The following is a 16,102-nucleotide window of genomic DNA, read 5'->3' on the forward strand; positions in this document are numbered from 1 at the left end:
ACTCCGATATTTTAAGAGGTTAAGGTCGCCGGGTTGTAAGGGTTATATCAATTCCATGCTGTTTCCGAGCTGCCCAGGCTGTTAGACAGGGCCCCAGGCTGTTAGACAGGGCCCCAGGCTGCTAGACAGGGCCCCAGGCTGTTAGACAGGCCCCCAGGCTGTTAGACAGGGCCCCAGGCTGTTAGACAGGGCCCCAGGCTGTTAGACAGGGCCCCAGGCTGTTAGACAGGGCCCCAGGCTGCTAGACAGGGCCCCAGGCTGCTAGACAGGCTCCCAAGCTGTTAGACAGGGCCCCAGGCTGCTAGACAGGGCCCCAGGCTGTTAGACAGGGCCCCAGGCTGTTAGACAGGCCCCCAGGCTGTTAGACAGGGCCCCAGGCTGCTAGACAGGGCCCCAGGCTGTTAGACAGGGCCCCAGGCTGTTAGACAGGGCCCCAGGCTGTTAGACAGGGCCCCAGGCTGCTAGACAGGCCCCCAAGCTGCTAGACAGGCCCCCAGGCTGTTAGACAGGCTCCCAGGCTGCTAGACATCCCATCCTCCCATCGTGAGGAACAATGCGCGCGCCTCAAATAAGGATCCACTCATTGTCGCTTCTTTGCTGCTTGTTTTCTCCGAAAAATACTCCAAGGTTGTTGTTTTAGTCCAAACCGCCCGGCGTTCAGACGTAAACATGTGATTTCTGATCGCATCGCTTGTTGTGAAACCTGAGACATGTCGGCTGCTCCTCCTCTCGTTGTTTTGGGCTGTGTGGGAGGAAATAGAACCTCGGTAGCGGGTCTCATGGTCGCAGCCTACGTAGTTCCTGTAGGCGGAGACGACACATCTGCGGTTTCCCCGCACCGAGCTTCCACTACAGTGAATGGAAAAGTGACTGATGTTGGTCTGCCTCAAACGTTACTCTTTTACCTGCTTTTTACTAACACTAACGTTACAAAGATGCTCCAGAACATCGGGATGAACCCGTGTAGTTTATGGCTGCTCCAACAGTAGTGGCAACATTCCAAAAACAATAACGTCAGTCTTACCCAATACCCAATCTTTCTGTTTTAGGAACACAAGGCTGCTGTACTTTATACCTCATACTATAAGCATTAAATGTTAGTGTTAGTAAAAAGCAGGTAAAAGAGTAACGTTTGAGGCAGACTAACATCAGTCACTTTTCCATTCACTGTAGTGGAAGCTCGGTGCGGGGAAACCGCAGATGTGTCGTCTCCGCCTACAGGAACTACGTAGGCTGCGACCATGAGACCCGCTACGGAACCGGTCCATATTATAGGGGACACAGCTGGCTGCCTGCGGTCATTTCAAATGAACACCAGGGGGCGATGGAAGTGTTAAAGGTCTATGATTTCACTGCTGACGCTGTTGCTGTCGTCCAATCGGCTGACCTCCAGGTAGCTCCGTGACGCCGCCCCCCTCCCCCCCCTGCCCGCCCGCAGGCGGTCCGAGTCCGGGGTGAGGAAGGGCCGCGTGTCGTCGCCCCCCTCCCCCTCCTCCCCCTCCCCCAGGGAGGGGCGCTGCAGGGACACGGGACAGGAAGCGGAGGAGGGCAGGGCCCCGCCCCCCCCCTGGTGGGACGGCGTGGGGGGCTCGGTCACCTGCCTGCTGGGCACGCTGCTCATGACGCTGCCGCCCCCCAGAGGCCGGGAGGACTCGCTGCTGCTGTCCGAGAGCAGCAGGGGGTCGCTGTTGTTCCGCCGCAGCCAGGGGCCCCCCGGGGGGTGGGGGGGCGAGGGGGGGGGGGTAGGGGGACGAGGGCCCCAGGGACAGCGGCTGGAACAGGCTGCCGGCCCCCAGGAGGTGTTCGCGGTGCAGCGCGTCGTCGATGCTGCGGCCCAGGTCGATGGGGGAGGGGGGCCGCAGGTCGTACAGCGACAGCGAGGAGTACGAGGGCTCCGTCAGGTCCTTGGGCGGGGGGGGAGGGGCCCCGTGGGCCCCCCCCAGCAGCAGGGAGCCCGTGGAGGAGCCGTCCCCGCGGTCCGCGGAGCGGGCCCTCAGGTTGCGTCCGTGGTTGCTGTTCTTGCCTCCGTCGTGTTGGTTGCTCTGGTTTCGGATCAGACTCTTGCTGATGTCGGCTCCGCCTCCTCCGGGAGGGGCAGGGCGTTCCTGGAGGCCCGCCCAGTTGTTGGGGGGCGCCTCCCCTCCGGCTCCGCCCCCTGACACGCCCAGCACCCCGTTGCTGTCGGACTTCTTGCAGGACTTCCCTGTGAAGATGTAACACATTTATTTACAGTGTTAGGAGGTTAGGAGGCTAGGAAGGGTTTCAGTCACTGTTAGGAGGTTAGGATGTTAGGAGGTGAGGAGGCTAGGAAGGGTTTCAGTCAGTGATAAGAGGTTAGGTAGGGTCAGTCAGTCAGCCAGCGAGTCGGCCAGTCAGTCAGTCAGTCAGTCAGCCAGCCAGCCAGCTAGTCAGCCAGCCAGCCAGCCAGCCAGCCAGCCAGCCAGTCAGTCAGCCAGTCAGTCAGTCAGCCAGTCAGTCAGTCAGCCAGCCAGTCAGTCAGTCAGTCAGTCAGTCAGCCAGACAGCCAGCCAGACAGCCAGCCAGTCAGTCAGTCAGTCATTCTCTCAGTCAGCCAGTCAGTCAGTCAGTCAGTCAGTCAGTCAGTCAGTCTCTCAGCCAGCCAGTCAGTCAGTCAGTCAGTCAGCCAGTCAGACAGTTCAGAGCTACGGTACCTGTCAGGCTCTGGACTATCTTGGACCAGCAGGTGTGCCTGTGGGACGAGGCTGCGGATTGGCCGGGCGACGGGAGCTCTCCTCCGGTTCGGCCGTCTCCCGGCCCGCAGTCCTCGCTACCCGGACCCCCCGCGGGCTTCCAGAACACCCAGGACCCCAGCAGCAGCAGAGAGAAGCCCCAGGCCAGCTCCAGGAGACGGGCCCAGAAGTGGACCAACCACCAACCCCAGTTGAAGCGCCTCCACTCCCCTAGAGAGGACAAGGACGAGTTAGAGTTTAACCCATTCTGGTGTTTTAAGCATTATGTTCTAATTTAGCTATTGAAAAATAGCAGAGTGCCGCGATATGAGCTTGTAGGTCTGCAATTTTTTTTAAATCAGGTCACATAGTGACTAAATCCTTACCCAACAGGGTCACATAGTGACTAAATCCTTACCCAACAGGGTCACATAGTGACTAAATCCTTACCCAACAGGGTCACATAGTGACTAAATCCTTACCCAACAGGGTCACATAGTGACTAAATCCTTACCCAACAGGGTCACATAGTGACTAAATCCTTACCCAACAGGTCACATAGTGACTAAATCCTTACCCAACAGGTCACATAGTGACTAAATCCTTACCCAAAAGGGTCACATAGTGAATAAATCCTTACCCAGGAGGCCGTAGAGCCACAGCGTGGCGTGGACGTGCAGGCCGCAGCACAGCGCCCCCAGGAGGGCGCACACCGCCAGCACCCGGCCCAGAACCAGCCCGGTCCGCCCGCCGCGCGGCCAGGCCTTTCCCTCCGCCTCCGACCCGCCTCCAGACACGCCATCGGACACGACCCCAGCGGAGGCAGCCGGACAGCGCAGCCGTGGGAACACGTAGCAGAGAAAGCCCAGACACACCGCCAGACCCCAACAGAGAGACAGAACCTGTAGGGTAGAGGGTATGGGTTAGAGACAGAACCTGTAGGGTAGAGGGTATGGGTTAGAGACAGAACCTGTAGGGTAGAGGGTATGGGTTAGAGACAGAACCTGTAGAGTAGAGGGTATGGGGTTAGAGACAGAACCTGTAGAGTAGAGGGTATGGGTTAGAGACAGAACCTGTAGGGTAGAGGGTATGGGTTAGAGACAGAACCTGTAGGGTAGAGGGTATGGGTTAGAGACAGAACCTGTAGGGTAGAGGGTATGGGTTAGAGACAGAACCTGTAGGGTAGAGGGTATGGGTTAGAGACAGAACCTGTAGGGTAGAGGGTATGGGTTAGAGACAGAACCTGTAGGGTAGAGGGTATGGGTTAGAGACAGAACCTGTAGGGTAGAGGGTATGGGTTAGAGACAGAACCTGTAGGGTAGAGGGTATGGGTTAGAGACAGAACCTGTAGGGTAGAGGGTATGGGTTAGAGACAGAACCTGTAGGGTAGAGGGTATGGGTTAGAGACAGAACCTGTAGGGTAGAGGGTATGGGTTAGAGACAGAACCTGTAGGGTAGAGGGTATGGGTTAGAGACAGAACCTGTAGGGTAGAGGGTATGGGTTAGAGACAGAACCTGTAGGGTAGAGGGTATGGGTTAGAGACAGAACCTGTAGGGTAGAGGGTATGGGTTAGAGACAGAACCTGTAGGGTAGAGGGTATGGGTTAGAGACAGAACCTGTAGGGTAGAGGGTATGGGTTAGAGACAGAACCTGTAGGGTAGAGGGTATGGGTTAGAGACAGAACCTGTAGGGTAGAGGGTATGGGTTAGAGACAGAACCTGTAGGGTAGAGGGTATGGGTTAGAGACAGAACCTGTAGGGTAGAGGGTATGGGTTAGAGACAGAACCTGTAGGGTAGAGGGTATGGGTTAGAGACAGAACCTGTAGGGTAGAGGGTATGGGTTAGACCAGAGACAGAACCTGTAGAGTAGAGGGTATGGGGTATGGCAGGGTTCCCCAATTAATTTTCCTCAAGGGCCATATTTTGACTAGCGTACCAGCCAAATGTATTTATTTTTAAATTCTTCCAGAGGCCACAAGGGGGCGGGCCGCAAATGGCCCGCGGCTCGCCTATTGGGGAACCCTGGGGTATGGGGCGGTCGATGGGTGGACTAGTGTAGAAACACAGGGAAGGTTGCCGTATATTAGATCAGTCAATGGGTGGACTAGTGTAGAAACACAGGGAAGGTTGCTGTATATTAGATCAGTCGATGGGTGGACTAGTGTAGAAACACAGGGAAGGTTGCTGTATATTAGATCAGTCGATGGGTGGACTAGTGTAGAAACACAGGGAAGGTTGCTGTATATTAGATCAGTCGATGGGTGGACTAGTGTAGAAACACAGGGAAGGTTGACGTATATTAGATCAGTCGATGGGTGGACTAGTGTAGAAACACAGGGAATGTTGACGTATATTAGATCAGTCGATGGGTGGACTAGTGTAGAAACACAGGGAAGGTTGCCGTATATTAGATCAGTCGATGGGTGGACTAGTGTAGAAACACAGGGAAGGTTGCCGTATATTAGATCAGTCAGGGCGGGTGACGGCAGGTCCACGGTTAGGGTTAGGGGTCAGGTTTAGGGTACAGTACCAGGTCCTACCTGTAGGGTAACGGGTACGGCGGGCGACAGCGCGGGTGACAGCAGGTCGGCGGCCAGCAGCAGGGTGCACTGCAGCACGGCCAGCACGGCGGCCAGCGGGGGGCGCTCCAGAGCGGGCGGCAGCGCCGCCACCTCCACCTGGCGCAGCGCGGGCAGCGCCAGCGCGGCCTGGCTCCACACCAGCAGGGGCAGCGGCAGATTGTAGAGGGCGGTGACCGCCGGGCGGGGGAGGAGGTGGCGAGAGCCGTACGGGTCGATCAGGAACAGACACGCCCTGGAAGAGACACGCCCCCCAGACACGCCCCCAGACATTAGAGAGACACGCCCCCCAGACATTAAATAGACACGCCCCCCAGACACGCCCCCAGACATTAAAGAGACACGCCCCCAGACACGCCCCCAGACATTAGAGAGACACGCCCCCAGACATTAAAGAGACACGCCCCCCAGACACGCCCCCAGACATTAAAGAGACACGCCCCCCCAGACACGCCCCCAGACATTAGAGAGACACGCCCCCAGACACGCCCCCAGACATTAAAGAGACACGCCCCCCAGACACGCCCCCAGACATTAGAGAGACACGCCCCCCAGACACGCCCCCAGACATTAGAGAGACACGCCCCCCAGACACGCCCCCAGACATTAAAGAGACACGCCCCCAGACATTAAAGAGACACGCCCCCCAGACACGCCCCCAGACATTAGAGAGACACGCCCCCCAGACACGACCCCAGACATTAAAGAGACACGCCCCCCAGACACGCCCCCAGACATTAAAGAGACACGCCCCCCAGACATTAAAGAGACACGCTCCCCAGACACGCCCCCAGACATTAGAGAGACACGCCCCCAGACATTAAAGAGACACGCCCCCCAGACACGCCCCCAGACATTAAAGAGACACGCCCCCAGACATTACAGAGACACGCCCCCAGACATTAAAGAGACACGCCCCCCAGACATTAAAGAGACACGCCCCCCAGACATTAAAGAGACACGCCCCCCAGACACGCCCCCAGACATTAGAGAGACACGCCCCCAGACATTAAAGAGACACGCCCCCAGACATTAAAGAGACACGCCCCCCAGACACGCCCCCAGACATTAAAGAGACACGCCCCCAGACATTACAGAGACACGCCCCCAGACATTAAAGAGACACGCCCCCAGACATTACAGAGACACGCCCCCAGACATTACAGAGACACGCCCCCAGACATTAAAGAGACACGCCCCCAGACATTAAAGAGACACGCCCCCCAGACACGCCCCCAGACATTAAAGAGACACGCCCCCCAGACATTAAAGAGACACGCCCCCAGACATTAAAGAGACACGCCCCCAGACATTAAAGGGACACGCCCCCCAGACATTAGAGAGACACGCCCCCCAGACACGCCCCCCAGACATTAAAGAGACACGCCCCCCAGACATTACAGAGACACGCCCCCAGACATTAAAGAGACACGCCCCCAGACATTAAAGAGACACGCCCCCCAGACATTAAAGAGACACGCCCCCAGACATTAAAGGGACACGCCCACAGACATTAAAGTACTGTACTGAATTCTGTACTGGCCTAAGGGTGACAGTAGGCCCTTGAGTGTACAGGGTTTGATGAGGGCCCAGGTAGGGACGGGCATTCATTTTCGGGCCTGTTGAGACCTGGGCACCATATATGGGGATTTTGAGTGACACACTGACTGACGGGAAACGCACGATTTTATAGTTAACTAATATTAGCCAGTTAGCCAGGCACAGAGCTCTGCGGTGGGGACTACCTTAGTTCTCCAGCCAGGCACAGAGCTCCGCGGTGGAGACCACCTTAGTCCTCCAGCCAGGCACAGAGCTCCGCGGTGGGGACTAGTCATTACCTCAAAGACCTCCAGCCAGACACAGAGCTCCGCGGTGGGGACTATAGTCATTACCTCAGACCTCCAGCCAGGAACAGCAGGCCGTTGGCCAGGCACAGAGCTCCGCGGTGGGGACTCCTCATGCCGGGGGACAGCAGCAGGCCCAGAGCGGCTCCAGCGAACAGCAGCAGGAAGAGGCTGGCGGAGCCGTAGACGTGCAGCGGCCAGGCGAACGCCAGTGTCCGCGAGAGGTCGTCCCAGCGCAGCATGGTGCCGTTGGGGGGGGGAGGGGCAGTGGGGGGAGGGGCCGGCCGGCCTAGCGGAGCGGTAACGACTCTTCCACCTGGGACCCCCGTGGTGTTACGGAGAAAAGTGTTCCCTGTATAGAAATGAGAGACCTGTAGTTTAGTGGCGGTGTTACGGAGAAAAGTGTTCCCTGTAGAAATAAGAGACCTGTAGTTTTAGTCCAGTCTGAAATGTGAATGTAGTAAATATATGAATAAAGTTTATTCTATTATTCTGAAATGTGATGTTTTTGATGTCATATATTGTAGGCCTATTAACCCATTAAAACCACTTTAACCACTTGTTATTTTATTATTTGGCTATTCAGAAATAACAGAAACACAAGCTCAAGGTGCGTCGTGAGCTTGTAGATCTGCTATTTTTATAAAAATATATAAAAATTGCAAATCTTTGAATACCGGTATATGAATCTTTGCTTCTGGCACTTATTGTCATTACATTGAAAAGCCACCAGAGGGCAGCAGTGGACCATAGGACCCTTGCCTGGTCGTAGACTTATAATTCAACATTCTCAACAAATCATGTATTCTGTACATTCTCAAGTGCTGTATGTGTCTGTACTTATTGTACATACAATACAATACAATAAGTGCACGCACGCATGCACGCACGCAGCTGAGTGTCCTTGTGTGTGTGTGTGTGTGTGTGTGTGTGTGTGAACCACTGCCCGCCACATGGAATAACCTTCTCAGATTTCATGCATCTGGAGCTCAATGCTCAGAGCTCGATGGACCCCAAACTGGTACTATTAGAATCACCCCTTTACCAACTCACCCCTTTACCAACTCACCCTTTACCAACTCACCCCTTTACCAACTCACCCCTTTACCACCTCACCCCTTTACCAACTCACCCTTTACCAACTCACCCCTTTACCACCTCACCCCTTTACCACCTCACCCCTTTACCAACTCACCCTTTACCACCTCACCCCTTTACCACCTCACCCCTTTACCAACTCACCCCTTTACCAACTCACCCTTTACCACCTCACCCCTTTACCACCTCACCCCTTTACCAACTCACCCCTTTACCACCTCACCCCTTTACCACCTCACCCCTTTACCACCTCACCCCTTTACCAACTCACCCTTTACCAACTCACCCCTTTACCAACTCACCCCTTTACCAACTCACCCCTTTACCAACTCACCCTTTACCAACTCACCCCTTTACCACCTCACCCCTTTACCACCTCACCCCTTTACCAACTCACCCTTTACCACCTCACCCCTTTACCACCTCACCCCTTTACCAACTCACCCCTTTACCACCTCACCCCTTTACCAACTCACCCCTTTACCAACTCACCCTTTACCACCTCACCCCTTTACCAACTCACCCCTTTACCAACTCACCCCTTTACCAACTCACCCTTTACCACCTCACCCCTTTACCAACTCACCCCTTTACCAACTCACCCCTTTACCAACTCACCCTTTACCAACTCACCCCTTTACCAACTCACCCCTTTACCAACTCACCCTTTACCACCTCACCCCTTTACCAACTCACCCCTTTACCAACTCACCCCTTACCAACTCACCCTTTACCACCTCACCCCTTTACCAACTCACCCCTTTACCAACTCACCCCTTTACCAACTCACCCCTTTACCATTATTATTATTATTATTTTTCAGATTTTTTTTCAGATTATTCTTCTGATTATTATCGTTCCACAGCCTATGGGATGTTATAACGTTCCACAGCCTATGGGATGTTATAACGTTCCACAGCCTATGGGATGTTATAACGTTCCACAGCCTATGGGATGTTATAACGTTCCACAGCCTATGGGATGTTATAACGTTCCACAGCCTATGGGATGTTAGAACGTTTCACAGCCTATGGGATGTTATAACGTTTCACAGCCTATGGGATGTTATAACGTTCCACAGCCTATGGGATGTTATAACGTTCCACAGCCTATGGGATGTTATAACGTTCCACAGCCTATGGGATGTTATAACGTTCCACAGCCTATGGGATGTTATAACGTTCCACAGCCTATGGGATGTTATAACGTTCCACAGCCTATGGGATGTTATAACGTTCCACAGCCTATGGGATGTTATAACGTTTCACAGCCTATGGGATGTTATAACGTTTCACAGCCTATGGGATGTTATAACGTTCCACAGCCTATGGGATGTTATAACGTTCCACAGCCTATGGGATGTTATAACGTTCCACAGCCTATGGGATGTTAGAACGTTTCACAGATCTACAAGCTCACACAGCGTCACAGCGTCACAACGTGGCGCTATTTCCGGCGCCAGACCCTGGAGTGCAACGACGTATAAATCCAGCAATAATATAATCAATAATCATATAATACACTTCCTCAGTACTCTACTGTATATCACTCACACACACACACACACACACACACACACACACACGTGTAGTGTACATATTCCACTTCCTTCTCGCAGCACAGCGAGGCTCAGACGCGTCCCAGATGTGCCGATCAGATTTCACAGCTGGATGCATTTAACCCCGCCCCCCCCCCCCCCCCCCCCCCCCCCTTTGTACACACCTCTACCCTGAGTCCCGACCCTCCAGCTAACGCACGCACGCACGCACGCACGCGCACACGTTCCTGGACAGGAACAACTCATAAAGATCTCATTTCAGGTTGAAGGACATTCTGTAGCAGAACCTGCAATAGCATTCTGCAGCAGGGTTGTTGGATGTTATAATGTTGACGTTAAGATGTTTAGCTACTAGTGAGGACTCTATTCTGTAGCAGAACCTGCAATAGCATTCTGCAGCAGGGTTGTTAGATGTTATGTTGACGTTAAGATGTTTAGCTACTAGTGAGGACTCTATTCTGTAGCAGAACCTGCAATAGCATTCTGCAGCAGGGTTGTTAGATGTTATGTTGACGTTAAGATGTTTAGCTACTAGTGAGGACTCTAGCAGGGGTTTGATTTAGTCTATCTTATATTATGTAATGTTTTTTCTTATTATTCTATTGTCTTTGTTGTTGTAGAACAGTGTGTCTCATCTATGAATGGTAGACAAATAAAAGCTTCATTCTTGGATCTCCTTCTCAAACAGTAATGGTCATTACTCACTGGTGAATTAGCGACGCGATGCGAATAAGCGATCTGAAAATGCGAAATATTGCATGTTGCAGTTCGCCTGCGAATCTCTGCAAAATACGACACCAGAGCGAACAAATAAAGAGCGAAAACGGTCGCATTTTCGCACATTCGCCACTGATGTGGAAGCTTGCATGGACTTCAATTGTTTTTTTTTAAATGCGAATTATTCGCACGAATATATCGCGTCGCTAATTCGCCAGTGTGTAATGACCTTTACACTGTCGTCTAACCTAGTGAATAAACACATCATAGTCCAACTACACTGTTGTCTAACCTAGTGAATAAACACACATCATAGTCCAACTACACTGTTGTCTAACCTAGTGAATAAACACATCATAGTCCAACTACACTGTTGTCTAACCTAGTGAATAAACACACATCATAGTCCAACTACACTGTTGTCTAACCTAGTGAATAAACACATCATAGTCCAACTACACTGTTGTCTAACCTAGTGAATAAACACACATCATAGTCCAACTACACTGTTGTCTAACCTAGTGAATAAACACATCATAGTCCAACTACACTGTTGTCTAACCTAGTGAATAAACACATCATAGTCCAACTACACTGTTGTCTAACCTAGTGAATAAACACATCATAGTCCAACTACACTGTTGTCAAACGTCCTGAAAACCGCAGGTCGGTTAATAAACACACATCATATGACATCATAATTACTATGAGTCACTAACAGAAGGCCTTCCTCTCCGTATTAGGGTTAGGGTTAGGAAGGAGGCCTTCCTCTCCGTATTAGGACGGGCGTCGCTTTGCCAAGAAAACACTTTACCAGATTCTATGAGCCAACAAAAAAAACCTCCGATTCTATGAGCCAAGTCAGAGCCGTCGAATAGAAGAGTTAGGACATCCAGGGGGCAGAAACGGAGCCCCCGAGCGCTGTTCCTGCAGCCTGAACTGAGCCGAGCTGGAGTTGGAAATACATTGTTTTCAACGAGGGCGGCGCAAACAAGAGCTATTTTAGGCATGTGTGCAACATGACAACTGTTTTAAAGTATTGCACAGTAACAACTAAAGTGTCTTTAATGTTTATGTTGTACCATTACTACAAAACAATTTAAAATAAAGGGATTTAAGATCATTAAAGCTCAGAGTCCAATGCATTTCTGCATCCTTCCGGTCCAGGACTTGTCCCAGTTGGTTGTCCCCACCATAGACATTATATACGTAGACGCCCTTTCCGGCTATGAGGCGCGCGTGTGTCACCATTGAAGGCACAATTTTGAGTGACAGCGAGAGACATGGGAGGAGTCGCATGAGTGAGGTCACTTTGGGCAGCGAGACAGCGTGCCTTCAGCAAACGCCTTCAGCTCTTCTTTTTTTTTAAATATATTTTTTATCCCACAATTTTGTAGCCCATTTTTCACCCCTGTGTCAATCATCTAATGTGATCCTGGGCTCTACACACCCTCCGCCAACCTAGTCCCCATATATGGGGGACAAGGGGAGAGCAACGGACTTGAACTCATGCTTCATTCATGCCTGAGTGTCCAAGTTGCTCCTTTACACCTGACAGGGGGGAGTTTCCCTGGTTGGACGTAGCGCGTGGAAGGAACACGTTATTCCAACCAGTTCCTTTCCCCTCCATCAGGCGCCCCGGCTGGCCAGGGGGAGGCAGTTTAGAGACCAGGATTACTGCATGTTTTTTGTGAGGGTACCTACCCTAGGGGACACGGGGAGAACATGCAAACTCCACACAGAAAGGCCCTTTCGCCAACCCCGCCTTCGGGTATGGGCACTGATGACGCGGAGGAGGAAACACACCGCCAGCACCCACAGCGTCCCGAGCGGGAATCGAACCCAGGACCTTCTAGCTGTGAGGCGACAGCACTACCAACAGCTCTTCTAAATAAGAAAGCTGCGGAGAACTGTTGCTTTGTGTTCACTCTGTAATGTTTTCTGTTAGTAATCTAATCCCCCCTGGCTCTGATTGTTGTGTTGTTGTATTAATAACTTTGTTGTTTGTGTTTGTTTGTCTTGTTTTGTATTGTAATGTATTGTCATGACTGTTATAAAGATTTGTTAAAAACATAAAGAAAAGCCTTCAGCACTGCACTTCCGCCTTCATTGGGATACACGGCGCTCCAATGAACGGCATCTATTTTTGAGCGGTGCAACCACTCCTACAACCAGCAATGTCCGTGTTCGTCTATGTGTTGGTCATGCACCTACGTATGTGACGTTAATGAGCACCAGTATGTACCAGTAGGGGCCAGTAGGGGTGCTGTAGTACTGCACTGTTGCCTGCTAATGTGTGTGAGAGAGAGAGAGAGAGAGAGAGAGAGAGAGAGAGAGAGAGGGGAGTTGCACCACTCGGTTCACACAGGTGTGATTTTTATAATATCTATGGTCCCCACGCTCAATGTGTAGTCTATGTAGGAAAGCCGCCATTGGACTGAAGCCAATAGAAGTCTATGTAGGAGAGCCTCCATTGGACTGAAGCCAATAGAAGTCTATGTAGGAGAGCCTCCATTGGACTGAAGCCAATAGAAGTCTATGTAGGAGAGCCTCCATTGGACTGAAGCCAATAGAAGTCTATGTAGGAGAGCCTCCATTGGACTGAAGCCAATAGAAGTCTATGTAGGAGAGCCTCCATTGGACTGAAGCCAATAGAAGTCTATGTAGGAGAGCCTCCATTGGACTGAAGCCAATAGAAGTCTATGTAGGAGAGCCTCCATTGGACTGAAGCCAATAGAAGTCTATGTAGGAGAGCCTCCATTGGACTGAAGCCAATAGAAGTTTATGTAGGAGAGCCTCCATTGGACTGAAGCCAATAGAAGTCTATGTAGGAGAGCCTCCATTGGACTGAAGCCAATAGAAGTCTATGTAGGAGAGCCTCCATTGGACTGAAGCCAATAGAAGTCTAATATGTAGGAGAGCCTCCATTGGACTGAAGCCCCATGAAGCGAACGCAGTGTGCGTAACTCTGTCTATATAAGGCTCTGAGCCAAGTTAGCTTGTAGAATCAGGTCCGTTTGGCAGGAGGAAGCGTCTGGCGGTGGGATAGTACTAAATGTAGAATCAGGTCCGTTTGGCAGGAGGAACCGTCTGGCGGTGGGATAGTACTAAATGTGGCTGTTAGGACAAGACAGCCCCGACACCGTTGTTATGGTCATAGATATCTGTAACACTGTGAAGACAACCTGAGTTGTTATAACGATGCAAAAACGATGCAAAAACGCTAATCCACGCCTTTGTTTTTTCTCGGCTACTGCAATGCACTTTTTTCAGGACTGCCTAAGAAAACAACTGACAGATTACAACTTGTCCAAAATGCAGCAGCCAGAGTTTTAACTAGAACTAAGATGAGAGAACATAATATGTTCTCTCATCTTAGTTCTAGTTAAAACAACCGGAAGCCAGTGCAGTGATGCCAAAACTGGAGTTTTGGCATCACTGCACTGGCTTCCGGTTGTTTTTAGGATTGATTTTTAAATTATTTTACTTGTCTATAAAGCTCTCAATGGTCTCGCACCTTCCTACCTACATGACTGCCTGCCTAAATATGTCCCAAACCGCCCCCTAAGGTCTTCCACTGCTGGCCTGCTCGCTTTGCCAAAAAAATGGCAACTAAAAAATACGGGGAAGCAGCTTTTTGCTTCTACGGGCCGTCAGCATGGAACAAACTCCCACTGTACCTTCGACAGGCAGCCTCTGTAGACATTTTTAAAGTTCAGCTCAAGACCCACTTCTACAACATTGCTTTTAATTGATCTTTTATTTTTATTTTTTGTTATTCATGTCCTCACTGTATTGCATTACTGCTTGTTTTTAATGTTGTTGCCATGCTTTTCTTTTATTCTCCATTGCTCTGTAAAGCACTTTGAGCTGCATTTCATGTCATGAAAGGTGCTCTACAAATAAAGTTTTATTATTATTATTATTATAACTGTAGATATCTGTAACACTGTGAAGACAACCTGAGCGGGTTTGTAATAAGGAATGAAGGGAGCGGGGCAGTTAGAATTAAAATTAATATCTAAATACTGAGCATTGAAATGAAAAAATGCTGCAGACTGACGTGCTTCTATGTGTCATAATTTTCCTTTTCTGTCTACATTTCCACAGCACCACCACCCCCCCCCCTCTCTCTCTCCCCATGTTGTTCCATCTGGTTTCCATTATTCTCTCTCTCTCTCTCTCTCTCTCTCTCTGAGCACATTGTGGACCATATTTCGTGCCACCCTGAGTAGACCCCCTTACCCCCTACCCCCCCTTACCCCCTGCCCCCCCCATCTTACCCCACTCCCCCCTCTCTCTCTGTCAGCACTCTCTCTCTCTCTCTCTCTCTCTCTCTCTCTCTCTCTCATCTTACCCCACTCCCCCCCCTCTCTCTGTCAGCCCTCTCTCTCCTCCACTTCATACCTTCCTTTTTACTTTTGTAAAAGAGTAATAATAAAACTAATCTGAGCCTGACTTCTCGCCCACGCCGTCTCATTCCTTCTCCTTCCAGAAACATAAATAAATAATATATTCCAGCTGTGAAAATACTTCCTTTCCTCCTGATCACAGGAAGAGGAAACTCCAGCTCCTCAATGAAGACGTTGTTTTTCTTCTTGTTTTTTAATTACCCATTAAACTTTATTAAAGCATCTGTGTCGTTTTAGAAACAGAAATCTGAGGATTTTAGAACAGCGTTTCTAAAAAAAAACAGCAGATGTACAAGATCACAGAGTGTCACTTCATGCCACGCTGCAAGCTTGTAGAGCTGCTGTTTTTGAACGCTATGGAAGCACGACTGCATGAGACTGCTGCTCAAAGCCACAACATGTTGGAGAGCAAGTCGGGGTGCATACTTAGTTTAGACTAGTCAGACCCCCCTGTGAGTGTCTTGAATAAAGTTTGAATTGAAATTTAATCATTATTGATTTAACATTTTGACACGAAAACTACAGAAACCCAGAAGCCTCTTTTCTTACCCGTCTTTGTTGACTGTGCGATTGTGGTTGTGGTAGTTCTTCGTGGCTGCGTAGCGTTCGTGGGCTGAGCGGAGGTCCCACTGGGCTGAGCGGAGGTCCCACTGGGCTGAGCGGAGGTCTCACTGGGCTGAGCGGAGGTCCCACTGGGCTGAGCGGAGGTTCTGGTGGGCTGAGCGGAGGTCCCACTGGGCTGAGTGGAGGTCCCACTGGGCTGAGCGGAGGTCCCACTGGGCTGAGTGGAGGTCCCACTGGGCTGAGTGTTGGTCCCGGTGGGATGCAGAGTAATGTTTAGATAGGCTGCAGGCGTTGTGGTTCCTCCCTGTATGGTGGAGGTGTATGGCTGAGTGGTGGTTCCTCCTCGTATGTTGGGCTGTAACAATTACAAATGTAATATTATCTGTCATTGCAGGCGTGGTGGTTCCCGAGGGGAATAGTAAGAGAGTGGCGACACGCTTTCATCTCACCGCAAAGCGGGGTGCTATGGGCTATAGTTCCACACATTGGAGCTATCTCATTGAGACAAAGCAGGGTGCTGTGGGCTATAGTTCCACACATTGGAGCTATCTCATTGAGACAAAGTGGGGTGCTGTGGGCTATAGTTCCACACATTGGAGCTATCTCATTGAGACAAAGCGGGGTGCTATGGGCTATAGT

At 51.0% G+C, this 16,102-nt stretch overlaps 1 protein-coding gene across 1 annotated transcript in view; it reads right to left on the minus strand.

The window, feature by feature from the left end:
• Window positions 1-294: 294 nt before the first annotated feature.
• Window positions 295-16,102, minus strand: part of LOC308312271 (uncharacterized protein) — a 44,726-nt gene continuing 28,918 nt past the window's right edge. The window contains 7 exon segments of the mRNA XM_080794646.1: window positions 295-1,732; window positions 1,734-2,203; window positions 2,673-2,921; window positions 3,331-3,592; window positions 5,232-5,505; window positions 7,163-7,466; window positions 15,449-15,818. Coding sequence (XP_080650772.1) covers window positions 1,334-1,732; window positions 1,734-2,203; window positions 2,673-2,921; window positions 3,331-3,592; window positions 5,232-5,505; window positions 7,163-7,466; window positions 15,449-15,818 — 2,328 coding nt within the window. The 3' untranslated portion in view covers window positions 295-1,333.

This window comes from Protomyctophum bolini (assembly GCF_963924005.1).
Source record: "Protomyctophum bolini genome assembly, contig: SCAFFOLD_172, whole genome shotgun sequence".
NCBI classification, from domain to species: Eukaryota; Metazoa; Chordata; class Actinopteri; order Myctophiformes; family Myctophidae; genus Protomyctophum; species Protomyctophum bolini.